Below are 25,782 nucleotides of genomic sequence, written 5' to 3'. Positions count from 1 at the left end.
CAGCCTTAACACAAAGAACTTAGAACAGTTTTTTAATTTTTTTTTAATCTAAGACTAACCTAGTTATTTTGTATGTTCTCTGTTAGTCCCGTGTCAAAAAGACAGATGTGGGCTCACCCAAGGTGCTCTTGTCACCCTCCAAGCTCCAGCAGCGAATCGCAGAGCTTGACCAACAGAAGGAAGAACTCAAGATTGAAGTAAGATGCCAATTCTAAATCCATGAAATTACTATATTTTACATAAAAATCCAGATGGTCACGACGTCCACAATTTCCCACACCAATTTGAAATGTCTATTCGTCAGACCACAGAACAGTTTTTCACTTGCATCAGTCCATCTAAGATGAGCTCAGGCCCAGAGAAGCCGGGAGCGTTTCTGGGTGTTGTTGATAAATGGGTTTCGTTTTGCATTGTAGAGTTTTAAGTTGCCCTTACGAATTTAGCGCCAAATTGTATTTACTGACTGTTTTGCTGAAGTGTTCCTGAGCCCATTTAGTGACATTCTTCACACATTGTTGTCGTTTTTTATGCAGTGCCACCTGAGGGATCGAAGGTCACGAGCACTCAATGTTGTTTTTCGGCCTTGCCACTTACATGCAGTGATTTCTCCATATACTCTTAACCTTTTGATAGACCGTAGATGATGAAATGCCTCAATTACTTGCAATTCTACCCTGAGGAACATTCTCCTTAAACTGTTCATGCACTTGTTGAACCTTCCCCCATTTTTGCTTGTGAATGACGCTCTATTTATTCCCCAATCAGTGCACTCACCTTTTCCCAATTAGCTGGTTCTCTTGTGGGATGTTCCAAGCAGGTGTTTGATGAACATTTCTCAACTTTCTGTCTTTTTTGCCACCAATCCCAACTTTTTTGGAACATGTTGCAGCCTTAAAAGGCCTCCATCCATCCACCCATCCATCCATTTTCTGAGCCGCTTGCCCTAACATTCAAAGTTAATAATTGTTTGCTAAAAATGTTTATTAGTTTGAACCAATGACATGGAATAAAAACTGGACTGCATGATTGGCATCCATCATTGGTTCCGCCATGGTTAACAGGCTCTGACTTCTGGTCAGGGCAAAAAGTATGGTAAACATACATAGATTGTTACGGAAAACGATGTGATAAATATATACTAAATAATTATGAAGGTTAAGATGAAATACACTTATCGGTGAAAAGTTACTTTACGACCACCGGTTTTCACAGGCAACAGCGCAACAAAAAAGCTAAACCCAACGTATTCCAATTAAATTTGATGTTATGTTTCACAATGTACAATTGTAAGGATGTCAAAGAACGTCAACTTTCACGAGAAATAGTACCCATTGCAATGTTTAGTCATGACCAGAAATTAAAGTCGAATTTCCACGTGAAAGGGGCTTGTACGTAGTCCAGTTTTTATACTATGTGATTGGTTTGAACATGAAATATCTTGTCTTTTATTCAGTTGAATATAAGTTGAGCAAGATTTTTGAATCAGTTTGTTTTTATTCCAAAATCCCAATTTCATTAAAATTGGGTTTGTAATTAGTAACAGATTTACTTAGTAATCATCTTTTACCATTTCCATTTTTCGGATGGTAAGATTCCCACTTCTGCTTTCTTTCAGTTGCAGCTAGAGATCGCCCTGCTGCAAGGCGAGCTGGAGACAGAAAGGACACAGCTGCTTAGGCACACATGCAAGCTCCAAGAACTTCGGGAACAGGCCGAACTGAAATTTGGCCAAAGTCAGCAGAAAGTAAGATGTTCTCAGACCTTAGACAAACACTTGGTTCTTATCTGTTGATGGATGAGTCAATCTAAAAGACAATGCAGAGACACAAGTACTGGGACTTGCGCGCATGCACACACACTTTAATCAGTGACTTCATAAATCAGTGGTTGGGGTAGACTAAACTTTCCTGTCGAACCTGATTGAACCGGATCATCGCATTTAAAAAAAAAAAAAAAAAAGAAAAAAAAATATTGCAGACACTCCCCTGCACATTGAGTAATTGGACGTATGGATGCTATGAAGAGCACGCCTATTCAACCATTTGCTGCAATATGTGAAACATATTTTACTTAACCACACCAATATTATCAAAGTATAAAAACCATAGGGATAAAGCGTGATGCTAAAATGAGTGGACGTGAGAGATGATGCAAGTATGTGGATATTCTACACATTTATATTGTAAATGAGTCTCGCTGGCTTAATTTATTTGAACATACCCAACAAGATATGCACTGCTCGCTTACAGCATGAATATAGTTAAATATTGATGTAAAACTGTTAGACGATTTTCTGTATATATTAATTAGATACCTTGAGGCGCGTGCTGTCTTAAAAACCTCAAATGTACTTTTAGCATGAGTGAAAGTTTATTTATAGTGTATTTTGATTGGCTGTAGGATGCAACGTTACAATGACATGCTGAGGATTCAAATATTGCACTGCAGCAAAACTAGTTTCAGACTGATTAGCCATTCATGAAAACAGCTACCAAATCTCACACACTGCGAAACAGTTCAATTGGGTTCGCCCCTGTTGCTCTGTGTGTAGCAACATTTTGATACAATTTTTTTTTTTCCAGTGACAAAATAATCTTGGAATATTTTGACATTTTCTCTTTCTCTAAAACTAGACACATTTTGGATACTACTATTTTTAAACTAACCACAGTTTCCACCACATCCGCTTTTGTCGCATTAAATTGCTACTTTTCCGTTAAATAGTTGCCTATACTTCATACAGGAAATGGCAATATTAAACATTAGTGTTTTGCAGGGGAAAAATTCCACTGTAAAATAAATAAATAAATCTGTGATGAAAGTCCTCCGTATTTTCCCAGAATTCTGGATTTTTAAATTTTCATGAAAATTGCTCTGGAAAATTTAGGAAAAATTGCCTAAAATTAATCCGGATATTAGTTGACAACATTGGATGAACATATGTTTGAATTCGTTGTTTTGCTTTCATGAGCGTAGTCATGTTGAGGCACTAACACTAGTAATAGTAACGCCCCTCCCCTTTACGTGTTTATTTCATAAAAGTTGTTAACTAAACAAGCATGCTCCAAAACAACCGGTACTCACCCGGAAACAGGAAATGCAGGTTAACCGTACTGAGCATGTACGGAGCATGTTCGAAAGCGCATGTTCAGAACTGCTTCACGTAATGTGAGCGGATTTACGTCAAAAGTCATCAATATCATGAGGCATGTCAAAGGAAATTCAGTTACACCACGGGTGCTCATTCCGTCGATCGCGAGGCAGTGTGACGATGTGCCCCACTGCCCAAAAAAAAAAAAAAGACGTACGACTATCATCCACCTCGTCGCTTGATTTGGGTGTGGCCAATACTTCGAGCGCCTAGCAAGCCGGCCTCCTATTTACGGAAGTCCTGTGGTGCGTACCCCCCCCCCCCAAAAAAAAAAAAAAAAACGTCACGATTGCCGAGAGGAATGTTTGTTTACAATGAATCGCTAACTGTTATATCATGTTCTACTGATATCAGTTGAAATTGGAAATGATCATTTATGAGTGCATTTTATTTTTTCTATTTTAGTTATGTATTTGTTTATTTCATTTTTTATTTACCGTTATGTTATATTAATACAGTAAATTATTTTAAGGCCATCCATAATCACACCCGCAACTTAATCTGCGAGGATTACTGACCACACCCGCACGTTTTTCAAATGTGACTCAGTGTGTGTGTGTGTGTGTGTGTGTGTGTGTGTGTGTCTGTGTGTCTGTGTGTGTGTCTGTGTGTGTGTCTGTGTGTGTGTGTGTATATATATATATATATTATATATATATATATTATATATATATATATATATATTATATATATATATATACTGATTATACTATTAGTATTACTGAGTATTACTTGATCTATATCTAAGATAGTGAGCAATGTGGTCCAGTGTATCAGTACAACGCGACGTAACAAATTTGAGACTTAAACGTTGAGAGTAATTACTAGTAATTACTACAGATCAACTTCTTTAACATGTTTGCTGTACAGTATAGAAATTCTAGGATATATTTTCGTGTATATTCTATATCTATACTATAATATGTATAATGTGTGGAAAAGGACAATTTTAGATGTCTTTTTACTGAATAGTTCACTTAATTCATTTGTCTTGAGATAAGATGGCATATTTTAATGACAAATGTGATTTTGTGCTATCTGGTGATAGGGGCATGGGGAGCAAAAAAATCTGGGCTTGACCCTTGGGGAACTTCTGCCCAATTATTTTTTTTGGTCAGGATTTAGAAATTTTACTTTCAGTTTTTGTCAGAATTTTGTTCATATTGCCAGAATGCACAACAGCCATCCATTTTTTCAAAAATTTCCTGGGGGGGGGGGACATGCCCCCGGTCCCCTCCAATGCTCACATTTGTATTTTCAGGAATTTTCACGAAAGTCCACTTTCATCTCTATAAATAAAAAAAAAAAACAATGTTAATTTAAGACTATAATACCAGACAAATTTTTATCTTGCACATCACCTGGAGGTCAATGAAGCGCCGTCTGGTCACATTTTTTTCATATTTCCACTCGTTGTTGGTGTAATGGTTTCCTGTTCCAGTACTTTTGTCCAAATCTGTTTGGGCAAAATTGTATAATGATGCACCCAGTAATGATCCAGGAGCATAAACACAAGATTATATCAATAATGAGTGGAGTCCCACTCAAGTGACTGTTAAGGACGGGATATCTTTGGAACACACCCTAAAACTTTTTTACTCTTTGCCTCTGCCACTGTTTAAAAGCAGGAGCGCACGCGTCTTGAGGAGGAGAGGGTCCGAGTGCAGGAGCTGAGGAGGAAGTGCGAGGAGAAGCAGGACCTTATCCCGAGTCAGCCGGCGAGCCAGAGGGAGCATCTCACGCTCCAGCTGCAGCACGTGAGTCTCTAAGTAAAGTGAAGCTATTTTTGCCTCCTCCAGTGGATTCTTTTGAACAACAGGGTTAAAACATCCAGCCAATTATGTGTGTGCTTCTTGTTGTAAAGAATTTTACAAAATCTTACAACTTTATTTGAAGCCCTAACCCTTTATTGAAACCTTTCTTTGAAAGTGTTACCCAAATTTGAACAGCGTGAAGCTGTCTTGAGAGCTTCAATTGTAACCCTAATTTGAAACCGTAACCATGTCTTGAAACTGTAACCATGGCATGAAAGCCCACTTTAAAATTAGAACATTGTATTGAAACACTAACTTCAATCCCTGACTCAACCCTAAAACCCCATTTTAATCCTAACTTAAAACCCTGACATGGAACCCCGTCTTTAAAATACTGTCTTGAAAACTTGCATCTGTCTTGACAACCTATTCATCTAGTAAATAAAAACAGATTAATCGATTGTTAAAATAATCTTTATTTGGACCCCTAGCCATAATCCTAATTTGAAAGCCTAACCTAGTACTGAAATCCTAATTCAAAACCCTAAACCTAATTTGAAATCCAAAACCTGTCTTGAAACCTTAACCCTTTTGAGTGCAGTATAAAGAAGTGAAAGGAAATCTAAAAAAGGGGGGAAAAAACTACATTTTCGCTTAAGACATCAATCCATGAATTTAAGAAGTCATAAAATTACAAGTGATTGAATCAAAACAAACTCATTGATGAAACTTTTTATGCTAAAATGTTCATGTAGTGTTAACCCTCCTCAGTGACAGCAGTGTTACTTTCCTAACAACATAACAGGTGAACCTGTTCTGCTGATGTTGTTTTTGTGTCGCACACTTGGCTGACTGTTGCGGTTACCTGTTGGACCTGATATTCCAATTTGTCACTTTGCTCCCCTTTGGCATGTACACAAGCATATATGCACAGACGCACATACACACAAATATACGCATGTGGAATTTAGGTTTTTCATTCCAATTTGCAAGCTGCCTCGCCACACAAGGGTCGCGTGAGGGCTGGAGCCTATCCCAGTCACTTATAAAAGTGATATTTTTTAAAATGAAAAAAGGTTAGTTGAATTGCTCCACACTGCACCCGCACACACAAGCCCTCAAGCAGATGTGACCTCAACAAGACTGTACGTGTTTCAATTTGCACTGGTTCTGAATTTGCTTGTGCTGAATGTGACACTAAAAGTCATAATCGCATTTGAATTGTCGGAATGTTGTAACACCTCACACAGATTACCAATGTAAAAAAAAAAAAAAAAAAAAAATCCCAATATCTATGGCTGGGTGATAGTTGGGTTTGTCTTTTGTAATCACTGCAAGAATGTCATTGTTTTTTTCCCTGTCAATATGGGGTGTTGTTGTATACACTGACGCAAATTTTATCTTAAATTATTTTAGCAAATGGCTGTAATATAACAAAGAGTGAAAAATTTTGGCACCGGCCAGGGAGAGGGGGGCCTCTTGTGCCGGCCATGGCTCCGCTGAAGAACCAAGTTAGTTGAGCTGGTGGGGTGGGGGGGCCGTGCCAAGCAGCGTGGAGGTTGGAGGAGGCTCCGAACAGTTAAAGGGTGTGAATACTTTCCATGCCCAGTGTAAATCCCACACCATAATTTGAAATCTTAATTTGAAGACCTCCTTTGAAACTGTAACTGTTGTCTGACACACTAACTAAAGGCCTCTTTTGACTCCCACGAGGCCCCTCTGTGTCACTTGACGCGGGCACGGCAAAAATTGTTGCTGCCTGTAGAATGCTGTGGCGGTCATCTCTTGTGATTGGTTTGTTTTAGTCACATGTTGGGATGACGTATTGAGTGTTCCTCTCTGTTCCACATACCACATGCGCCGTGCCTCGATTTTGCAGTATAATTTAAGATCATCTGGTCATCTCCGTCCATTTGTTCTAGCAGACACCGTTGCCTTTGCTTTGTTCCTTGTTATGGGAAAAAAAAGTAAAAACAGCTACCAGAAAGGGGCAAAAAAAAAAAATGCATCAGAAACTCCATACTGTGGTGTCCTAGCCAATACTCGCCATAGCGACACACTGACTTGGAGGAGAATTGGAGTATATATTCAAAGCTGTGCACGTGGGTTGCATTCAAATATAAAGGCAAACTGCGTGTGGGACAGGAGCAGTAACGTCAGCATCGTCACCGACTGGGCGAGTATCAAGAAATCTTGAAGCTTGAAATTTTACTGAATCATTTTAAGATCCGAAACTGAAACCCCCAACCCTGTTCTTGAAAATCGGGCCCCAGGCTTGAAATGCTAATTTTGAAACTGTACTCCTTGATTTAAAACCTAACTGAGGGCTCCGGTCCTACTTTGATGCACTAAACCTGGTTTAGAAATCCTAATTGATAATCCTAAACAAGGCTTGAAACAGTCCTTTGAAACTCCAGTCCTAACTTGAAACCATAATTTGCCCCTTGTCAATCCAGGATAAAGAGGCGATGGAGGCGGCCGTGCGGGCATTTGAGGACTGGGAGTTTCGGGTTCTGGAGCAAGAGAGCGGCGTGGATGAAGTAGAGGATGAGGAGGAGGGGGGTGTGGGCAAGGAAGACAACCGCAAAGACGAAGAGAAGAGAGCGTCACTGGAGAGGGACATCTCATGCCAGCAGCTTGCCGTCAGCGGAGCACAGGTACACACGTCACGTCTGGATACTCATCATCGTCAATCATCCAGGAACTCGATAACCACTCATGAGGACTTCAAACCCCAATTTAAAACCCTGGTTTTGAAACCCTAACACAGATTTGAAACTCAAATGCAGGATTGAAATCCTAATTTGAAATCCTAACCATGGCTGAGAAAGCTTCTTTGAATCCTTCTTACTGGTTCGAGAACGTAACCCTTATTTGAAACCCAAACCGAGGCTTAAAACCCTAATTTACGATTCTAAGAACATTGTTACAAATCCAAACCCCGACATGAAACCTCAATTTAAAATCCTAAACCAGACTTGAAACTCTAATTTGAACCAAATTTTATACCCTAACCCTGGGCTTAAACCTTACTTTGAAAACCTAACTCTGGCTTGAGACTGTACTTTGCAAGTAAGTAAGTTTTAAGCACACATCGGCTGCAATCAGTGAGGCGCTCACCTCCACCTCGTTCCCTGTAATTGCAACGGATGCAAATAGGACTCCTCGTGAGGTCTGGCCTTTGCCAGATCGTTTCCCCATGCCTCGTTGCCGCCCTCTCGTGATTCCATTCCTGATCTCCCACGTACTGACCCCTCCCTTCCCACTGACCTGCCTCTCACGCCTGACAACCTTGTTACTGCTGCTGCCGTGGACTGCCTGCTTGGTCCCCGACACTGAACTGAATAAAAGTGCTTCCCGAACTGCCTCTACATCTCCTGAGTCGTGCATTTGGGTCCAACCATAACCATAATCCATAAATGCCCCCTTACATCCGCTCACCTCTCCCCACAACTGTTTTGAGTGGAACGTGGCCTGCCAGGGGGCCTTCAGCAAACTCAAGGCTGACTTTACGCCAGCCCCGGTCCTCATCCTGCCCAACCCAGAGTGGCAGTTCGTCATTGATTTGGACCCGTCGGACTCGCGGATAGGGGCAGTCATCTCCCAGAGGAGCGCCAGGGATGGGAGACTTCACCCCTGTGCCTTCCTTTCCAAGAGGTTCACTCCAGCGAAGCGCAACTACGACGTCGGAAACCGTGAGTTGCTTGCAGTCAAGACCGCTATGGAGGAATGGAGACACTGGAGGGGTCTCAGGTTCCGTTCCTGGTACTGACGGACCACGCGAATCTGGAATACCTCAAGTCCGCCAAAAGGCTAAATACTCGACAAGCCAAGTGGGCACTCTTCTTTACCTGTTTCCGATTCACGGTGTCCTTCCAACCGGGGACCAAGAACAGCAAGCCTAATGCCCTTTCACGGATATACGAGGGGGAACGAGCTAAAGCCCGGCATGCCCCAATTCTCCCGGAATCCTGCTTCGTCTCGTGGGAAATCGAGACCCAAGTGAAGGAGGCACTGAAGGACACTCCCAGCCCGGCCGGATGTCCCGCCAACAGACTGTTTGTCATCCCGCCACTGAGGGGGAAGGTGATCGGTTTGGGCCCACACGAATTGGACGGTATGCCAAGACCCAGTCAGTGGTGGCGTGACGTTTTTGGTGGCCGGACCTCAGTAAGGACATACAAGAATTTCTCAATACATGCCTGGTTTCTGTGGCCAACAAACCCTCTCCTCCCCCCAGTGGGGAGCTACGCCCGTTGTCCATTCCCCAGCACCCATGGTCCCATATATCCCTGGATTTTGTGACTGGTCACCCGTGCTCGCAGGGTCACACGGCCGTCCTCTCGGTGTTGGACCGGTTCTCAAAAATGGTCCACTTCATTCTGCTGCCGAAGATTCCCTCTGCCAACAGACCGCCGAGCATGTATGGTCCCCTTCCATGTTGTCCATGGCTACTCCCCTTCCCTCTTCCCTTCTGTGAGTGCTGAGTCCCCGTTGCTGTCTCCAATGGCCATAATAAGACATTGCGAACCTGGGAGCTGGACAGGAGGAGGCTGCTGCAGATGGGATGCACCTACAAGGCCGCGGCGGACCGCAAAAGGAGGAAAGCACCGACCTATAAAGTAGGCCAGCACATCTGGCTGTCAACGAAAAGCCTCCCACTCCGGATGGAGTCCCGCAAGCTGGCTCCCAGGTTCGTTGGCCTGTTCCCCATTTCCAAGGTGATTTACCCGGTTGCGGTTTCTCTGAAGCTCCCCAGAACAATGCGTGTACACCCGACATTCCATGTGAGCCTGATCAAGCTGGCTCGGCCATCCTCGTTGGTCCCTCCGGCTGATTCCCCTCCAACCCCCCGCATGGTAGATAGAAGCCTAGTTTACTCTGTGCGCCGGCTCCTGTCATCCCACCGCCGGCGGAGGGGTATCCAATATCTAGTGGACTCGGAGGGTTACGGTCCCGAGGAACGTTCATGGATCCCATCGCGGTTCGTGGTCAATCCCAACCTCATCCTCGTCTGGGGCTGGCTGTTAGGGTGGGGTGGTGGTTCTGTCATGGTCCTGCCGGTCCTTGTCCTGGCTGTGCCGGTCCCCGACACGGCACACACCGCCTGCAATCAGTGAGGCGCACACCTGCGCCTCGTTCCCTGTAATTACAATGGCTGCAAATAGGACTCCTCGTGCGGTCTGGCATTTGCCAGATCGTTGCCTCATGCCTCGTTCCTGCAGTCTCGTGATTCCATTCCTGATCTCCCGTGTACCAACCGCTGCCTACCCACTGACATGCCTCTTACAACCTTGTTACTGCTGCTCCCGTGGATTGCCTGCTCGATCCCCAACACTGGACTGAATAAAAACGTTTCCGGAACTGCCTCTATGTCTCCCGAGTCGTGCATTTGGGTCCAACACCATGTTCTGGTCATGACAAACCCTAACCCAGGCCGATATGAAACCCTATCTTAAAAATACAAACTTCCTCTTGAAACTCTACTTTGTCATCCTAACTCCATTTTAAAACCTAACGTGAAGCCCAACTTCAGTGTCCCTTAGACTAACTAGTTTTAACCCCTAACCTGTACTTGAAACCCTAATTGGAAAAACTGAAACCTGACTCTAATTTCAAGCCCTAAACCTTGTTTTCCCTAAATCATGCTTGAAACCCAGAGACATGTCACCATATTCTGCTCACATTCAGCTTCAGTTTAAAAGTGCCACCTTTCGAAGCTAGTCAAAATTGTTTGCAAAGCTATATAAAACATGAATGCTGAAGGCTGTCTCGAGTGGAAAATAAAAATGTCTTATAAACTTGATAAACCATATAGAAGAGTCTTAACAAGTCTCAGAAATTTGATATGTTGAAGAAAAAAAAAAAAAAAAACAAGTATACAAAATAAGGTTGCAAAATCGGTGTGTCCATGTCTGGTGAATGTGCTGAAAACAGGCCCTGCTCAACCATCACCTGTCAATTAAATAAGCGGCTGTGAGGCTTGCAAAATATGAGCAACAGGCTGACCTAAATAATGTGTTCTGCTGTGTTTGATAAGAAGTTAACTGTTCCTAAGGTGTCTCTTTCGTGGACTCAAGCATGGACACGACACCAAGCGAGGCGTTGACATATTAGACGACCTTGGCGTTGGTCTTGTAGGTTTTCGAGCTTGTTAACTTGGCGGCTCATGAGGAAAATAAACACTTAAATTTCCCTGAAGTGTCTCTGTTGTCTGAAGTCAAGCAATCTTAAAATGAGCACTGGCAAATTAAACTGCCTGACTGGTGGTACGCAAGCCACAGGCATGCCTCCCTGCTAGTAACTGCTAGAGGACTCACGTACCGGTGGTTGAGTTGACCCAATTCTCCATTGCGCTCTCAGTGCAGTGGGCATGGCTCCATACAAGAGAGACACTAAAGCCCAAATAACACAAAGTACATGTGAACATGCATTTTTCACATTGTAGGTATATCTTGATTAAAATTACTACTACTAATGAACTGGCAATGGCTCTTAAAGGTCATGTGTCATCCCTATAAACATTCTAAAATACATATTGCAATGAAAAATACATATAACATTATTCACTTCAATGTCTATACAAAAAAATAAATATGAGTGGAGAGTGTGTCATCCATGCGCAAAGTTGCGGAAGTATCATTCGACGACATCCGAGCGGTCGCCAAATTGGCTGCATCCCTGTCCGTGATGTCACCCCGGACATTCACCACTGAAAACGTGGTGGAGCCTACTATGGGAGACGAACACCCCCCTTCTGACACGGAAGCTCTTTTCAAAGAAGAGAACATCACACAACCGAGTGAAGTTACCGGGGCAATATTACCCTACTGTTTTGAGCCATATCCAGATGTTATGCGATCACGGCCAAACCCCCTCCCCGTCAGATCCACTGCCGCGGCGGAGATGAGCCATCGCAACCCGGCGCCGCGACGAGCCACCCCGGTCGACAAGGCCAAGTCACCCGCCGGCCTTTTTGGGCCAGGGTGGCTAATTTTCGGCGCCGAGTCGGACCGCTTTACGGCATTGTTCATAGCCACTGCCGTCCGCGAGCCAACGCGGCAGCCTTCGCTGGCGAGGAGACGCAGCAGCCTTCGCCGGCGAGCCCGACGCCGTCCGACGTGCACATCGACACATTTGAAACGCCTGTCATACGTAGGCTGATCTTTTGTTACGTTATGAGAGACCGATTACATGGTCCGCCCCAAACTGTTATTTTTTTTTAAAGTAGCTATATACACACCTACCTGTCATTTGGAACCCACAAAGCTCTCGTCCTTTGCAGCCGTGTAATCGATTTTTCACGACGAACCGGGTCTCTTTCATATTTATGAAGGGTAAATCCATCCTCCCGAGTGTGCCAGCAATGCAACGAGCTGGCATTTTTGGCTAACACAAAGGAACAACGAGCTACCTTCCCGGAGGTACAACTAATAGAAACAAACCAGTCCACATGAGGGCAGTCCTGCCATGTACGTCACTTCCTGCTTCTTGAAAACAAATCCCCCAAGAGGATTCTCATGGCGGGACGTACAAAAAGCTGTATACGTCAAAATCATGTTTTGTGGTGGTGGGGGGAAATGCATGGGTCCATGGCGGCTGCTGTTTATTCATTAATAACATACTAAAAATCATGCATATCATGACAGTGGCCCTTTAATAACCAGTTGTGGAATGTCTGCCCTTACTTGTACTTGTATAGAGCAGGGCTAACTAATGCCAGAAATCACTTTTTACAGCTCAAAAATAAATTGTTCAGTCTTTACACATTCCACTTGCCTTCCAACGCATTGTATTTATAAACAAATCACTTCACATGATCTTCAAATGTTTTCAATGAAGATAGGCACATTGACACTTGTTTCCCAAACCTCAGCAAGTCACATGAACGGCGACATAGGGAGTCACACGTGGTCGTCACTCTCTCTAAGTGTAACTACCATGAAGAATAGTGAACGGTGAGCAATGAACAGAGGGATTGTTTAGGGGGGAAAAAAAGACGCTCACTGACTCACACACATTGTGACCTGCTCCAAGATGCCACAACACCACCCAAATGCAGAACTCATGAATGCTGGATTTAAAATTCTCACTGTGTGCAAATACTAACTCTAAAACTTGTTTGGGACCCTAACGCAAGCCTAAAACATTAATTTGAAATCTTAACCCAAGGTTAAAACCCTAACCTTAATTTGAAACTTTTTTTTCCCTACCTAAAAACTGTAACAAAACGTTAATCCAGGCTTGGAAACCTGCTTTGAAACCATTACTTGAAACTTTGATTCTTTTTTAAAGCAGGAAATGTTGCTAAACTAGACTTAACTAACTATAGGGTTTTGAGCCTAAACCTTACTACGGAACCCTAAATTGAAAGCCTTAGCCTATCTTGTCACCCTTTTTTGATAAGGTAACCCTCATTTAAAACCCTAATTCCAGTCCTAAAAACCCACATTTTAAACCCATCTTTGAGAACTCTACATTGAAACAAAATTCAAAAACTGGTTTGGGAACCATACTCTAAATCTGTGACCCTCAAGTCATAAGATAGTTGTTACCCATTGTTAGTACTGTATTATGGTGTTTTAATTCAATGCTGCACTCCTCTCATTTTTTAATCTCATTCATCTCATGTTTTCCCCAGCGGCCACACAGTTTATGAAGAGACGTTAACCACTGTGATGAAAAAAAAATGTAATCTTTTCTGGGTCAAACTGATTTTTTTTTTTTTTCCAGGAACGAGTTCAGCTGCTGGAGACGCAGCTAAAGGACATGGAGGGCGAGAAGGAGCGAGAGCTGGACGCCCTGACCAAGGAGAAGAGAGACCTCATGCATTCCAATCACATAGTCAACACGGTCAGATTACATAATTTGTCAGTTTTTGAAGGCGTTGCTCATTAAAATCATCTGCAGTTTGTTTTGCTTCGCCGGCGTGGCTCACTCTTCTTCCTCTGACATGGATTTCTCATGACTTGCTGACTTCCTCCGCAATCTGACTGTTGCGGACTGGCTTTTTGGTGATGGTGGATTAGATGGAATGAACGTCAAAATATCAACCATTGTGGCAATGTCAATATTTTTTTTCCCAAAACTAAGGGTCGGATTTTGAACGGTCATAAGAAATTACATTTTATTTAAGCTATCAAGGAAGTGGAAAAAGTATAAAAGTTAAAAGGAAAGTAATCCTATTCAGATTTAACATTATCATACTTTTTTTTTCATTTATGCTGTTTAAAACCCGTCAAAAGGGACATCCATTTTCTGCACTGCTTATCCCAACTAGTGTCGCGGGTGGAGCTTGTCCCAGCTATCGTTGGGCAAGAAGTGGGGAACAGCCTGAACTTGTTGCCAGGCATATAAACAAACCTTTGCATTCACACCTACGGGGAATTTAGAGTCTTGAATTAACCGCTTAATGCAGAGGAGACAAAACGCAAAATGCACAATGCAATATTTTAATAAGACTATTTTCAAATGACATTAACTAGTAATATTAAATAACTGTTTGTAAGTAACTTGCCCAACACCGATGCCTGTGCAGTCTCATGCGGACCTTCACAACTTCTATTGCTAATATTCCCGTCAAATAGCTTAGAAGGAAACAACCATTCCGTAGTGGAAGAGCAACAATGAGAGAGAGAGAGAGAGAGAGGGTGGGACGGGAATGAGGAGGAGGGAGTAACATGCTTGCAAGCGTACTGGGATGTGCAGCGAAGAGGCAGTGACGGTAGGACACAAAGAGGTAAGCGCAGAAATGAGGTGGCGTTGATTCACTGAATGAGTTGCTTGATGAGAGAACGGACAGGTGGGGAGCAGATGTTCGGAGATAGCCGTCCTCCCGTGACATGGTGTTAAATCAGCTTTTCGTTTACCAATCCCTGGAGGCGCGCCGGTGAAGACTTAAGTATGATTAGTCATTCGTTTTTCTGAGTCAAGTAGCAGACAATCCGGGAAGCACAAATCAAAACTCACATTGAGTCGTTTGAAATAAATTCAAAACATGAGCCAAACGTCGAGGACGCTTTAGTGTGTTTGTATTCAAACATTAGTTACTATTTTTACATGCACTGAGTTTGCTTTTTTTTCTGTTAATATCTGGCAGAACCTGGGCAAGGGAACTGTCAACAATTATGTTTCAAAGTATGTAAGAATAATAAAGGAAGACAGGTAGGTTTCAGAATGAGGCAAATCAAATTTGTTTGGATTTCACAATGGAGTTTTACAAAAGTAATACTGAAAATGCAACAACTGAGAACCCTGCTATTTGGGTAGAATAGAAAATTCACCAAACAGTTGACGCTATCCTAAAAGTGATTTGTAATTGATTATAGTTGCTACAAGTTGGTGGAAAAAGTATTTAAAGTGGCAAGGAGCACCACCATGCATGTAAAATGTACACCAACAGGAATCCATGTTACATAAATGATTATATTAAAAGGTTAGATTATTCAACACAAACCACCTTCACATGAGCTTTATCAAAAGTAGCTAACAGAGTAGCCTAAATAACATGCTAGCATGAACTAAAGTGATACCTCACACAATATCCATACTAACTGTACACAAATGGTATGAAGTCATTAAACTAGCTTTTCACCATTTACACACAATAAATGTTGTGGCATACAGGCAAATTACACCAATAAAGAAGAGAGTACACAGCCTTTTAGTTACATGGGGAAAGATACTTAGTTTCACTTTTAACAGGGCACAAGTGACATTCGAGGGCCCACAAGATGGGGTCAAAGCCATACATTTATTGCTTTGTCCTCAGCACTGGAGGAGAATTTCAGCAAACAGGATGGGTAAAAAAAAGTACAAATGCAGAACTGGGTATAACTGTGAGTTTACTGTACTCATCACTTAGTATTTATTCTTGCAGTCTCTTTTCTGAAATAAATGTCATGAGGTAAAAAAAAAAAAAAAATACAAACTAAACACATGGTGTGATGAACTCGTGAGGTCTTGCTGACAGGACCTTTTTGTGAGTAATTTAGAATGTAATGTCCAAATTCGCATAATGCTTTTGTGTGTTTGTGTTATTGATTTAAATTAAGCTGTAATGGTGCCATGAATTTAAGTATGTCATGCCTAGCTACAACTTGTCATATTGTACAACAAAAATCTTCCATGTCCCCTCAGGTTGTCCAAGAGAAGAAGCTGCTTACTGATTGGTCGGATGTCACCGGCTCCGCCCCATGCGTGATGTCACTGTCACCTATTCGCGTTCATAAGCCTTCTCAGGTATACAGTCCTCCCCCTAAAAACGCCATAAAAAGTCACTTTGATAGGATAATTTCAAAATTCACTGGTGTTTTTTTTTGGTGTTGATTTTAGGAGCCCCACAAAGACCCTGGCACGCTTCCTTGGAGACGGAGTTCACACCGGAGCGGCAGACTGAAGGATAGGCCACTCTCGGCTCAGGGTGACTCACCCGAGCCCTTGTTTGTCTTAACTGTTCACATTTGTCCAATCAAATGGAAGACGTATCTGTTGGGAAGGAAAAATTGCCGATCAATGGTGAAAAATTGATTTACACAGATCAGATTATTGAGTTTGTGGTCTGCACATCCTTCTTTTGGGTACCACGTGGACAAAAGCATTGGAACGCACCTCATAAACAGTCAGTTCCTAAAGCAGGTGTCAAGCAGGATGCCCTTGAATCTGAATTATTCCCCTTATATAGACATTTTGGAAGTTTGTATGCTTCTAACTTTTTCATATTGGGTCAGTTATTTCTTCATTGAAAAGCATGTCTCTCCAAATTTTGGGAATGGTTGATGGCAAAAAAAGTGTTTGGTTTTTTTTTTCGTTTATTTTACGATGATAGAAAGTAAAAATTAAAATGTGCGCATGGATGCTTTTATTTGGAAAAACAACTGAATAGTTGTAGAAAAATAGCTGAGTACTATGAGAATGAATGCTTTCGATCTCTTTTTTTTTTTTTTAAATAAAACCATGACATTTGGATGTACTGTAGATACTTTTCACCTCGAAAAATAGTTACATTGACTAAACAATTAAAACCATGTATGTCCATATTTCGCTTTTTCTGATTTCTTTCAAAAAGATGCTCTCCAATTGATGGGTTATGCCTAACCATCAGGTGAAAGGCATGTATCTCCAAATCGTGTAACTTTTTTTCTGTTTATCGCAAAACGTACTTCACTAAAATCCTTCATGTCCTCCCACGCGACACATTCTTAATGTCTTCCTTCCTCTTCCTTTTCTCTCAGGCCTGGCGAGGGCAACCCTGGGTAGCAGCCATCCCCAGGAGGCGCACACCTCCCCCCTCTCCTCTCCGCGTCAGAGACTCCACAACGGGCATGTCGTTGGCCACAGAGTCGACAGTGCCAACGGCTGCGAACGCTTCATATCCTGCGATAGCACACACGGCTCTCGTGCTGCCAGGTCAGCTTTTGTGCTGAGCTTGATGCAATGGAAACTTTTGGTAACATGAAAACAAACTCCAGGATGAGTTTGACTTTTAATGGAGCCCTAAAAATAAAATAAAGATTACTCTAACATGGCTGCTTCAGATCATGAGGACAGACTTCCTTTGTCTTTACATCTTTACATCTGGGTGTATTCATTATAGACATCCCTACCTATTTTCATGTTAAGTAATACTGGCTTCACGCACTGAATTGTCAAAATAATCATGCTACAGAATGTAATTCAAGTGTATTTCATGTGCCAAAATAGGCCTATAATGGGCACTTATAATCAAAATGGCAAACTTCTTGTTTCTTTTTGGGCAGAGATTTTTTTTTTTTTTTTAGTTTTGATATGATCATCAAATTTCATGCTGTAAAGTGAAACTTTTTAATAGAATCATGCTACAATGTGTTATTTGAGTTTTGTTTTTTATGGAGAGTAGTCAAACTTTGCCCCCCTCCTCCGCATGAAGGCAACAACGCAACGTCATACTTTTCACAATTCAGAGTCACCCTTATTTGGAGTAAAACTACTATCAATTTAATATCAGTAACGCAAAAAGGCTTCCAAGTTTGCTTGTAGACCAATAGGGCCACTTCCAACCATGACGACAGTTACCGTGTCTTTTGTGGCATGGTTTGTCAGACTTCTTTGTGGGTGTGCTCATAATAGACCAAACTCAATGTCACCAAGAGAAAATGTCTGGAGGCTACATTAAAAAAAAAAAAAAAAAAAAAAATGATGGCCGACTGGCCCGAGCATCTGCCTCACAGTTCTGTGGACTAGGGCCATATATGTGGAGTTTGCATCTTCTCCCTGTACTTTTGTGGTTTCCTCTCTGGTTTCCTCCCGCATCCCAAAAACATGGATTAATTGGAGACTAAACAGTTTTAGGTTAAACAGTTTTAACAGTGACTGGATCGAAATATCTGGTTTAAAACAAAATGAAAGACCGGATGTGTTTTTTAGACGTGGTTTACTCTTTATAGATGTAACTTTAAAATGTTATCTTTCTAAGCGAAACTGGCTTTGCTTGCTGAATTAAAAATAATAATAATAACGGTTTTACCAAGTCATAATCTCTGCTTCAAACCAATATATTTAGCATGGGTTGCTGAGACTTTTTTTTTGTGTGCATTTACTCATGATGGAGCTTTCTACAAAATTTGATGCTGCTAAGTAAATGTTGCTTGCGTGTTACATGCCGACCAAAGTTTCTTGATAAGCCGTTTTAAAAAAAAAAACAAAAAAAAAAAAAACGTCCATAATCAACGTGACAATCCAGAGTTCAAAGACAATCCATTTAAACTTGTTTTCGTGTGTGTTGTCTTCTAGTCCGTCTCTGATGGATTTGGTGGAGATTGAGAGGAAGTTGCGGGAAGCCAAAGCAGAACGGGAACGACTCCTCAGAGAAAGGGTTCGTGGTGCAAAAACGTCTGAGTTTTTGTCAACAGCAGATTGTGCACGTCATTTTATTTTGGAAGATATTTTTTTTTTGTTGGATGAAGGAACAGCGACAACGTGTCTTGGAGGAGAGAAGACAGCAGGAGCTCAACACCCCCGGGCAAGAATCGGGAGAGCTAAGCAATCCGCACAAGCCAGAACCACTGGAGCACCAGATCAGACCACCGGTAAATTCTCTTGGGTTATCTATTAGTTCTGCAAGACTCGGTAGTAGCACTCCGATGGTCATTGATTTTCACAATAAACAAAAATCTATACAATGAAGAACAAGTATCTCCACAGTTTTTTTTCTTTTGGAGTATTATCTGTTGGAAACATTTTTCTTTACTATGTGACTAGGATAAATGCTATGGCTTTTATCTCAAACTATTTATTGTTCAATTTGAGTCATTTCTTGATTGAACATGTCTGGAGGTAATCAGCCTTGGCTGTGGTCAGTGAAAACCGGTACCTGCTTTTTATTAGAAATAAATGAATATTAAATGCAATTTATATTCCAATGAAGTTCATTTAAGGCCACGTTAACTTTTCAACTGGTCGCATATGCAAAAACCTTTGAAGTGATGGGTGTTTATATATTACAAGGGAAAACAACAACAACACAGTTTAAGCCTTTCAACTCGATTCCTACCTGCTGTACTTCACTTGTCTGTGGCCCAATTTGGATATTATTAAAGTTTGAGATATAGTACATAAATTTCATTGGAAATTAAGAATAAATAAAGCTTTTCTGTACAATTAAAAGACAACAATGCAATTAAATTGTTTTCATCCTTTTATTTGTTTTTTTCATAACCTTAATGTATTTTTTTAGTATGACAAAATGAGTCACACTTATTCAAAAAAATCATAATGAATTCTACTTTGCTATCCAGTGAAAAGCTTGTACAGTATCTTCACACTTTTTTTTTTTGGATCTCAATAACAAGTGAAAGAGAATAAAACAATTTGGAGATACATGCTTTGATATATTGACATTGCTATATACATTGTAAGTAAAAATTTCACACTACTGTCTTAGTGTTGTACTACGTAATTTTTACCAGATTAATAAATAGTGTCGTTAATATACTGTATTTGATTGTGGTGTTAGTACGTTTACTATAAATTCAATGTCACAGCAGATGCTGCCTCTGTCCTTGTCTCCGGACTTCGACCTGCGTGCTCATGTGGAGTCTCTGGGTCACGGCGTGTCAGGCTGCACTGACCTCCGCCTGACATCTCGCCGCTGTGCGGGCTTCCTGACTAAGCGAGGGGGCCGGGTCAAGACCTGGAAGAAGAGGTGGTTCCTCTTTGACGTGGACCACCGACGGCTGGCCTACTATACAGGTTGCGTGAGTCTGGGGAGCATGATGTATTTGTTTTGAGAAGAATTAATCTTTTGAATGAACAAATGTTCACATGACTTACATTTATCAAAAACTAAAGGAAAATACTGTAATAATAGTGTAGCCAGGGTTGCACAGCTGCAGAGCGTTAGCCTCACAGTTCTGAGGACTGGGGTTAGAATCCCAGTCCCACCTCTGTGGAGTTTGAATATTCTCCCAGTGTTTGTATGGGTTTTCTCCGGGGACTCCGGTTTCCATCCACTTCCCAAAAACATCCAACATTAATTGGACACTAAATTGCCCCTAGGTGTGAGTGTGACTGTTGTCGGTCTCCATGTGCCCTGTGATTGGCTGGCGACCAGTTCAGGGTGCACCCTACTTGCTGCCCGCCGACCGCTGGGATTAGCTCCAGCACTCTTGTGAGGATAAGCGACTCAAAAAATAGATGGATGGAAGAATAGTGTACCAATAAAATATCATATTTGACTTACAAAAATGGCCTAAAACTAATTTAACGGAAACATTTTTAAAATCAACTCAGTCATATAATGTATTTTAGGGACCTAAAAAATATGGGAAATTAAGGTATAAAAAAACTTGAATAAAAAGAACTTCTTTTATGACAAATAGCTTAAAAATAGTATGCATTAAAAAATTCTAAAATTTGAATGTGTAATGAATATGTATTTTCAAACATGGAATAAGGTAGCTCAATTTTAAATTATAACAACATGAATTTAATACAAACATTTGGAATTTTATGAAATGGCAGAAAAAAAGTTCAACACTTGAATGTAATAAAAAAAACATGCTAGAATCAAAATATTCTAATATCCATCCTTCCAGACGTTGGTGCTGTTTGCTCCAATTCATCCATCCATCCGTTTTCTTTTTGCTGCTTATCCTCACGAGGGTCGCGGGGAATGCTGGAGCCTAACCTAGCTGTCAACGGGCAGGAGGCAGGGTACCCCCTGAACTGGTTGCCAACCAGTCGCAGGGCACATAGAGACAAACAGCCACACTCACAATCCCACCTCGAGGCAATTTAGAGTTTCCAATTAATGTTGCATGTATTTGGGATGTGGGAGGAAACCGGAGTGCCCGGAGAAAACCCACACAGGCACGGGGAGAACATGCAAACTCCACACAGGCGGGGCCGGGATCGTACCCAGGTGCTCAAAGGCCAACGCTTTACCAGCTGATCCACCGTGCCGCCTGCCCCAATCCAATTGAAGCTCTATCTATCTATCTATCTATCCATCCATCCATCCATCCATCCATCCATCCATCCATCCATCCATCCATCCATCCATCCATCATCCATCCATCCATTTTATGACCCGCTTCTCCTAGTAGTAGTAGTAGTAGTGGAGCCAATTCTACCTCTTATCGGCCAAGAGACAGGGTTCACCATAAACTGGCTTCCAGCCAATCGCAGGGCACAATGTAAGGTCTAGTGACATATTTGTCAAGTTCACCAAATGACACTAGAAAGTCACATGACCTCCACTTCTTCTATTGGGCTTCCTGAGCATAGGTACCAACCCAAGTGTTAGTCGTGTCGAACATTGCGGCCATGTTGGGAAGATCGTCGTTACCACGATGGGAAAGGCGCACAACTTGTCGTGTTAACATTTAGACTGGAAAAAAAAGGCTCTTATTCAGTGCAGCACGGTGGATGACTGACTACCACATCTGCCTGTTCTGAGGTCCCAAGTTCAAATCCAGCCTTCCTGTGTGGAGTTTGTATTCTACCTTTGCCTATGTGGGCTTTCCATGTTCTCCAGTTTCCTCCAAATTAACAAAAATTTGCACGATGGGTTACGTGAAGACTAAATTGCCCGCAGATGTGAATGTATATGTGTGTGTAAACTTGCAAGGATGGCTATATTTATTCTCAAAAGGTTTTTTTTCCTTCTTATTTTGTTCAGATTGTGACGAGAGGAAGCTGAAAGGCGTCATCTACTTCCAGGCTATAGAAGAGGTTTACTACGACCACCTGCGCACGGCTGCCTCTGTAAGTTGTTCATACAATACACAAAGCAGGAGCTGTACTCGTAGGCGTAGTTCAACGCTGTGTTTGAGTGTGATGCCTAACAAAGCCACTAAGCGGCGCTATTGAAGTGCAAAAGTACACGTGGATGGGGTTGACAATTTGTCAATGTTTTTAATGAATATATTGAAATATTATTAAAACCTTCATTAAAACCTTCATATTATTAAAACCTTCATTATTTAAAAATATGAAATATAAACTTCTTTAACAACGTATTTGTACTGATAATAAATAAATATAAAAGCATGTAGTCCTTCATTTTTGAGGCCCCGTAGCTCAGTGGTTAGAGCACTGGTTTGGTAAACCAGAGGTTGTGGGTTCGTATCCCACTGGGGCCTCCACTCCCTGAGAAGGGTTGCGTCAGGAAGGGCATCCGGCGTAAAAATTGTGCCAAACATGTATATGCGTTCATCTGAGATGACACGCTGTGGCGACCCCGAAAGGGACAAGCCGAAAGAAACACACACAGTAGTCCTTCATTTAAATGTGAAACAATTAACTTGTCACTATTACTACTATACAATGTTATGTAATTAGTCTTTTTTTACTTTATAAATCACATTTAATTTAACCATATATTTGTTTTATTTTTTTTAAATTAAATGATTAACAGAAACAGAAATATATCTGTTAAAATGTATTGAATTTCTACAGTTAAATGATTTAACAGAAACATGTATCCGTTTTTAAAAATGTTAAATAGTTTGTATAATTAATTAATTAATTAATTAATATGTACGTATTATTAACTAATATATATATATACACACAGGTTAGTACAGGAGTGGCCAAACGTTTTTGCCACAAGATCTTTTTTTTCAAGCAGCTAACCTTCCGCGATCTACCTTTTTGGGGAGTGGGTGGGGGAGTGCAACCATGTCTCCGGTTTGAGAGTGCAGAGAAATCACAGTGAGCTAAAATTGTGTTGGCCCCCAACACAGCTCAGTACTAATGTATGCTGATGTACCTTTCACCACCGCATGAGCCAATCTTGCACAACACAAGATGATTAAGAATGTAATTTTTTTGTCATTACCTGAGTTTACTCAGATGACTTGCACTGAAGTGAATCATCCAGGGATGCATTTTGTCTGGACTGTAGCTACCTGTAGCCAGCCTCAAGCACAATTCCAAATGTTTATCAGTTAGGGCGGAACGGTGAAATACTCCTCCTCGAATTCTGTATGATAGTGGTAGGTTTTTCTCTTCTTACTTGGTTCAGCGCGCCCACTCATTCTTTATACCCTTTCTGAAGTTTAAGAGAAAACACCATGAGATAATAATTGGAGGTAACTCACTAATTAGCTTATTAATTCTGACATACAGTTACTGCAGTTACCTTTTAGTGCTGCTTTTTTACCGCATGCATGTGCACTAAGAGTAAAAAAAATTCGAACGTCATTGTATAGCAATCAAGTGACGAGATGGATGATAGGCTGATGTCTTTTTTTTTTTTTCTAAATGTCATGCGATGTCAATCAATCAAAGACCAGGGTCCAAATCCTGGCCCCGCCTATGTGGAGTTTACATTTTCTCACCTTGGCTTCCTGGGTTTTCTCTGAGCATTGTGGTTTCCTCCCACATCCCAAAACCATACATAGTGGGTTCATTGAAGACTTGAAGAAGTCAGTTTCTTTTAAAACAACATTTGTCCTTTAAATCCCTTGTCCAGTCGCCTCGACCCAGCCTGACGTTCTGCGTCAAGACGTACGACCGCCTCTTCTTCCTTGTGGCGTCAAATCCAGTGGCCATGAGGATCTGGATGGATGTCATTGTTACAGCAACCGACGAGCACAGCCGCTATTGACCTCACCAGGTGAGCGTTTGCTGAAGAGGAAGAAGCAGCTATTACTTTTTAAAGCAGGATGACTCTGATCAGTCTATTACTGGGTATTATTTGTCTCCCCTTTCGGGTCACCGTCGGATATTGCAGCTGTGAGAGACTAAGGGACCAATAATGCATTCCCAGGCCAATCAAAATTGGATGGATTGACAATCGTATTGTACTCCCGTATGTATTGGACATTTTCACAGGATTAACTTATTCCATGGATGTGTGTGGGTTTGCAAATACATGAAGTCATACACTGTTCCCAATGCACTATTAAATATGTAAATAAGAATAACATTTTTTGTCTTTCTTTGGGAGGGGTGGGGGCTTGGGGGTATCCATACTCTATAGCAATGCTTCATGGGCCACAGCAGTTTGAAAGGGATTAAAGGTATGTTTGATGAGGGAATTATGAACAGGTCAAAATCACAGGCATGTCTGCGCAGGGCTGGCCCTAGCCAAATTGGCGTCCTGTGAGATTTTACAAAAAATGACCAGTAATTTTTAACAGTGCCTTCAATTAAAAAACTTACACGCCACATTTTAGCCCATTCATGGGCAGGGTGGCAATTTTTTGCCTTATTGAGATAAAAGTCTCCTCACAGGCCACAATCAAGGATATAACAGTTCTTTTTCGTTTATGGTTAGATTATATGATAATGTTACAAATTTATAATCTCCTCCCAAAAATGGGACACTGCCCACGAGAGGGCACTTGGGTTTTTTTGGTAGATCGTCCCAAAAACTAGAATCAGAATCAGATTAAAACACTTAAATAGTTTGACATACTGAAGGATATAATGCGTGAAAATCACAATGTCCCAAAAATGGGACGCTGCCCACGAATGGGTTAAAATACAAAATAGATTTTCTTCATTCCTGTATTGTTCCTGCCAGGGTTGGTTTCGGTTACAAATCATTTGAGTACCTTGCTGTTACAACATCTAATGGCACAAACCAAAAGCAGCAGCATCTTGCCCTCTCGTTCTCACATTTTGGGCCCTTATACTTTCCTGTGTTGACAACAGTTTTGATTCTTTTATTTGACATGTTTCCAAAATTCTCTGGAGTCACATCAATAAAATTGCCTCAACCCAAACAGCACGAACAGTATACCAATCAGGCAGAGGAGCGAATATTTGTTCTTCTCCATTTCTTTTAGTTGTCAAATGTCAAATATGTGAAGTAGGACTCTCAAAATATTTTTAGAATCAGTTCTCCTACTGACTATTGAATAATTGTATACAACTTGCCTCCCCCGTTGTTTTTATATTTACGACTTACATACAATTTATTCAAATTTTTGAGGGAAGGACTTCAGTAAATATCTTTTGTCGGTATCAAGTGTACGGTATAGATCTGGTCTACAGAATTTAAGACAGCAAAATCGGAAACGGTTGGCAATTGAGGTTAGCATTAGTGTGGTAGTGATCACCATTTTAGGTAGAAAAACACAAACTCCCATTCAGCTCACTCATACTTATCGTGCAAAATGTACAGTGCATATTGAAGAGTGTTAGATGAAAGACAGTCGACCACAGAGTAGCGAGACTCAATTTTGCATACAGACACAAAGTGAATCATAGTTTCGGATCATCCAAGTCAGAGATGGACATTTGCTTTTGTGTACCAACTCTAAATGAATTACCGGCACTGTGACTATCAAAGCGGATACCTCGGTTGCACCAAAGCGTTCAGGATTAATTAACGTCCACCGCCAGCCACCTAAATAGACGCTCAACTACAAAGCTGTTGTTGCACTG

The 25,782-nt window shown here is 41.4% G+C and overlaps 1 protein-coding gene and 1 non-coding gene across 10 annotated transcripts in view; both read left to right on the top strand.

Moving 5' to 3' along the window:
- The window catches only part of LOC133501253 (pleckstrin homology-like domain family B member 3), a 41,720-nt gene extending 17,421 nt beyond the window's left edge, over positions 1-24,299 (top strand). For 3 of the 9 annotated variants that reach the window (XM_061820874.1, XM_061820870.1, XM_061820872.1), the window contains 13 exons: positions 87-197; positions 1,616-1,744; positions 4,777-4,908; positions 7,362-7,562; positions 13,639-13,758; positions 16,045-16,146; positions 16,240-16,327; positions 17,139-17,313; positions 18,676-18,757; positions 18,849-18,971; positions 19,926-20,133; positions 22,064-22,149; positions 23,861-24,299. In XM_061820874.1, coding sequence (XP_061676858.1) covers positions 87-197; positions 1,616-1,744; positions 4,777-4,908; positions 7,362-7,562; positions 13,639-13,758; positions 16,045-16,146; positions 16,240-16,327; positions 17,139-17,313; positions 18,676-18,757; positions 18,849-18,971; positions 19,926-20,133; positions 22,064-22,149; positions 23,861-23,995 — 1,692 coding nt within the window. In that variant the 3' untranslated portion in view covers positions 23,996-24,299. Of the gene's footprint in view, positions 1-86; positions 198-1,615; positions 1,745-4,776; positions 4,909-7,361; positions 7,563-13,638; positions 13,759-16,044; positions 16,147-16,239; positions 16,328-17,138; positions 17,314-18,675; positions 18,758-18,848; positions 18,972-19,925; positions 20,139-22,063; positions 22,150-23,860 lie in introns of all 9 variants that reach the window. The other 6 variants (XM_061820878.1, XM_061820877.1, XM_061820871.1 and 3 more) reach the window with 5 other exon arrangements.
- On the top strand, positions 22,454-22,526 carry trnat-ggu (transfer RNA threonine (anticodon GGU)). The gene has a single exon. It is a non-coding gene; the product is annotated as a tRNA-Thr (tRNA).
- Positions 24,300-25,782: the final 1,483 nt, after the last annotated feature.

This window comes from Syngnathoides biaculeatus, chromosome 5, assembly GCF_019802595.1.
Source record: "Syngnathoides biaculeatus isolate LvHL_M chromosome 5, ASM1980259v1, whole genome shotgun sequence".
Lineage (NCBI taxonomy): Eukaryota > Metazoa > Chordata > Actinopteri > Syngnathiformes > Syngnathidae > Syngnathoides > Syngnathoides biaculeatus.
The sequence above is the reverse complement of the archived record's forward strand: the minus strand, read 5'-3'. Positions and strand labels throughout refer to the sequence as shown.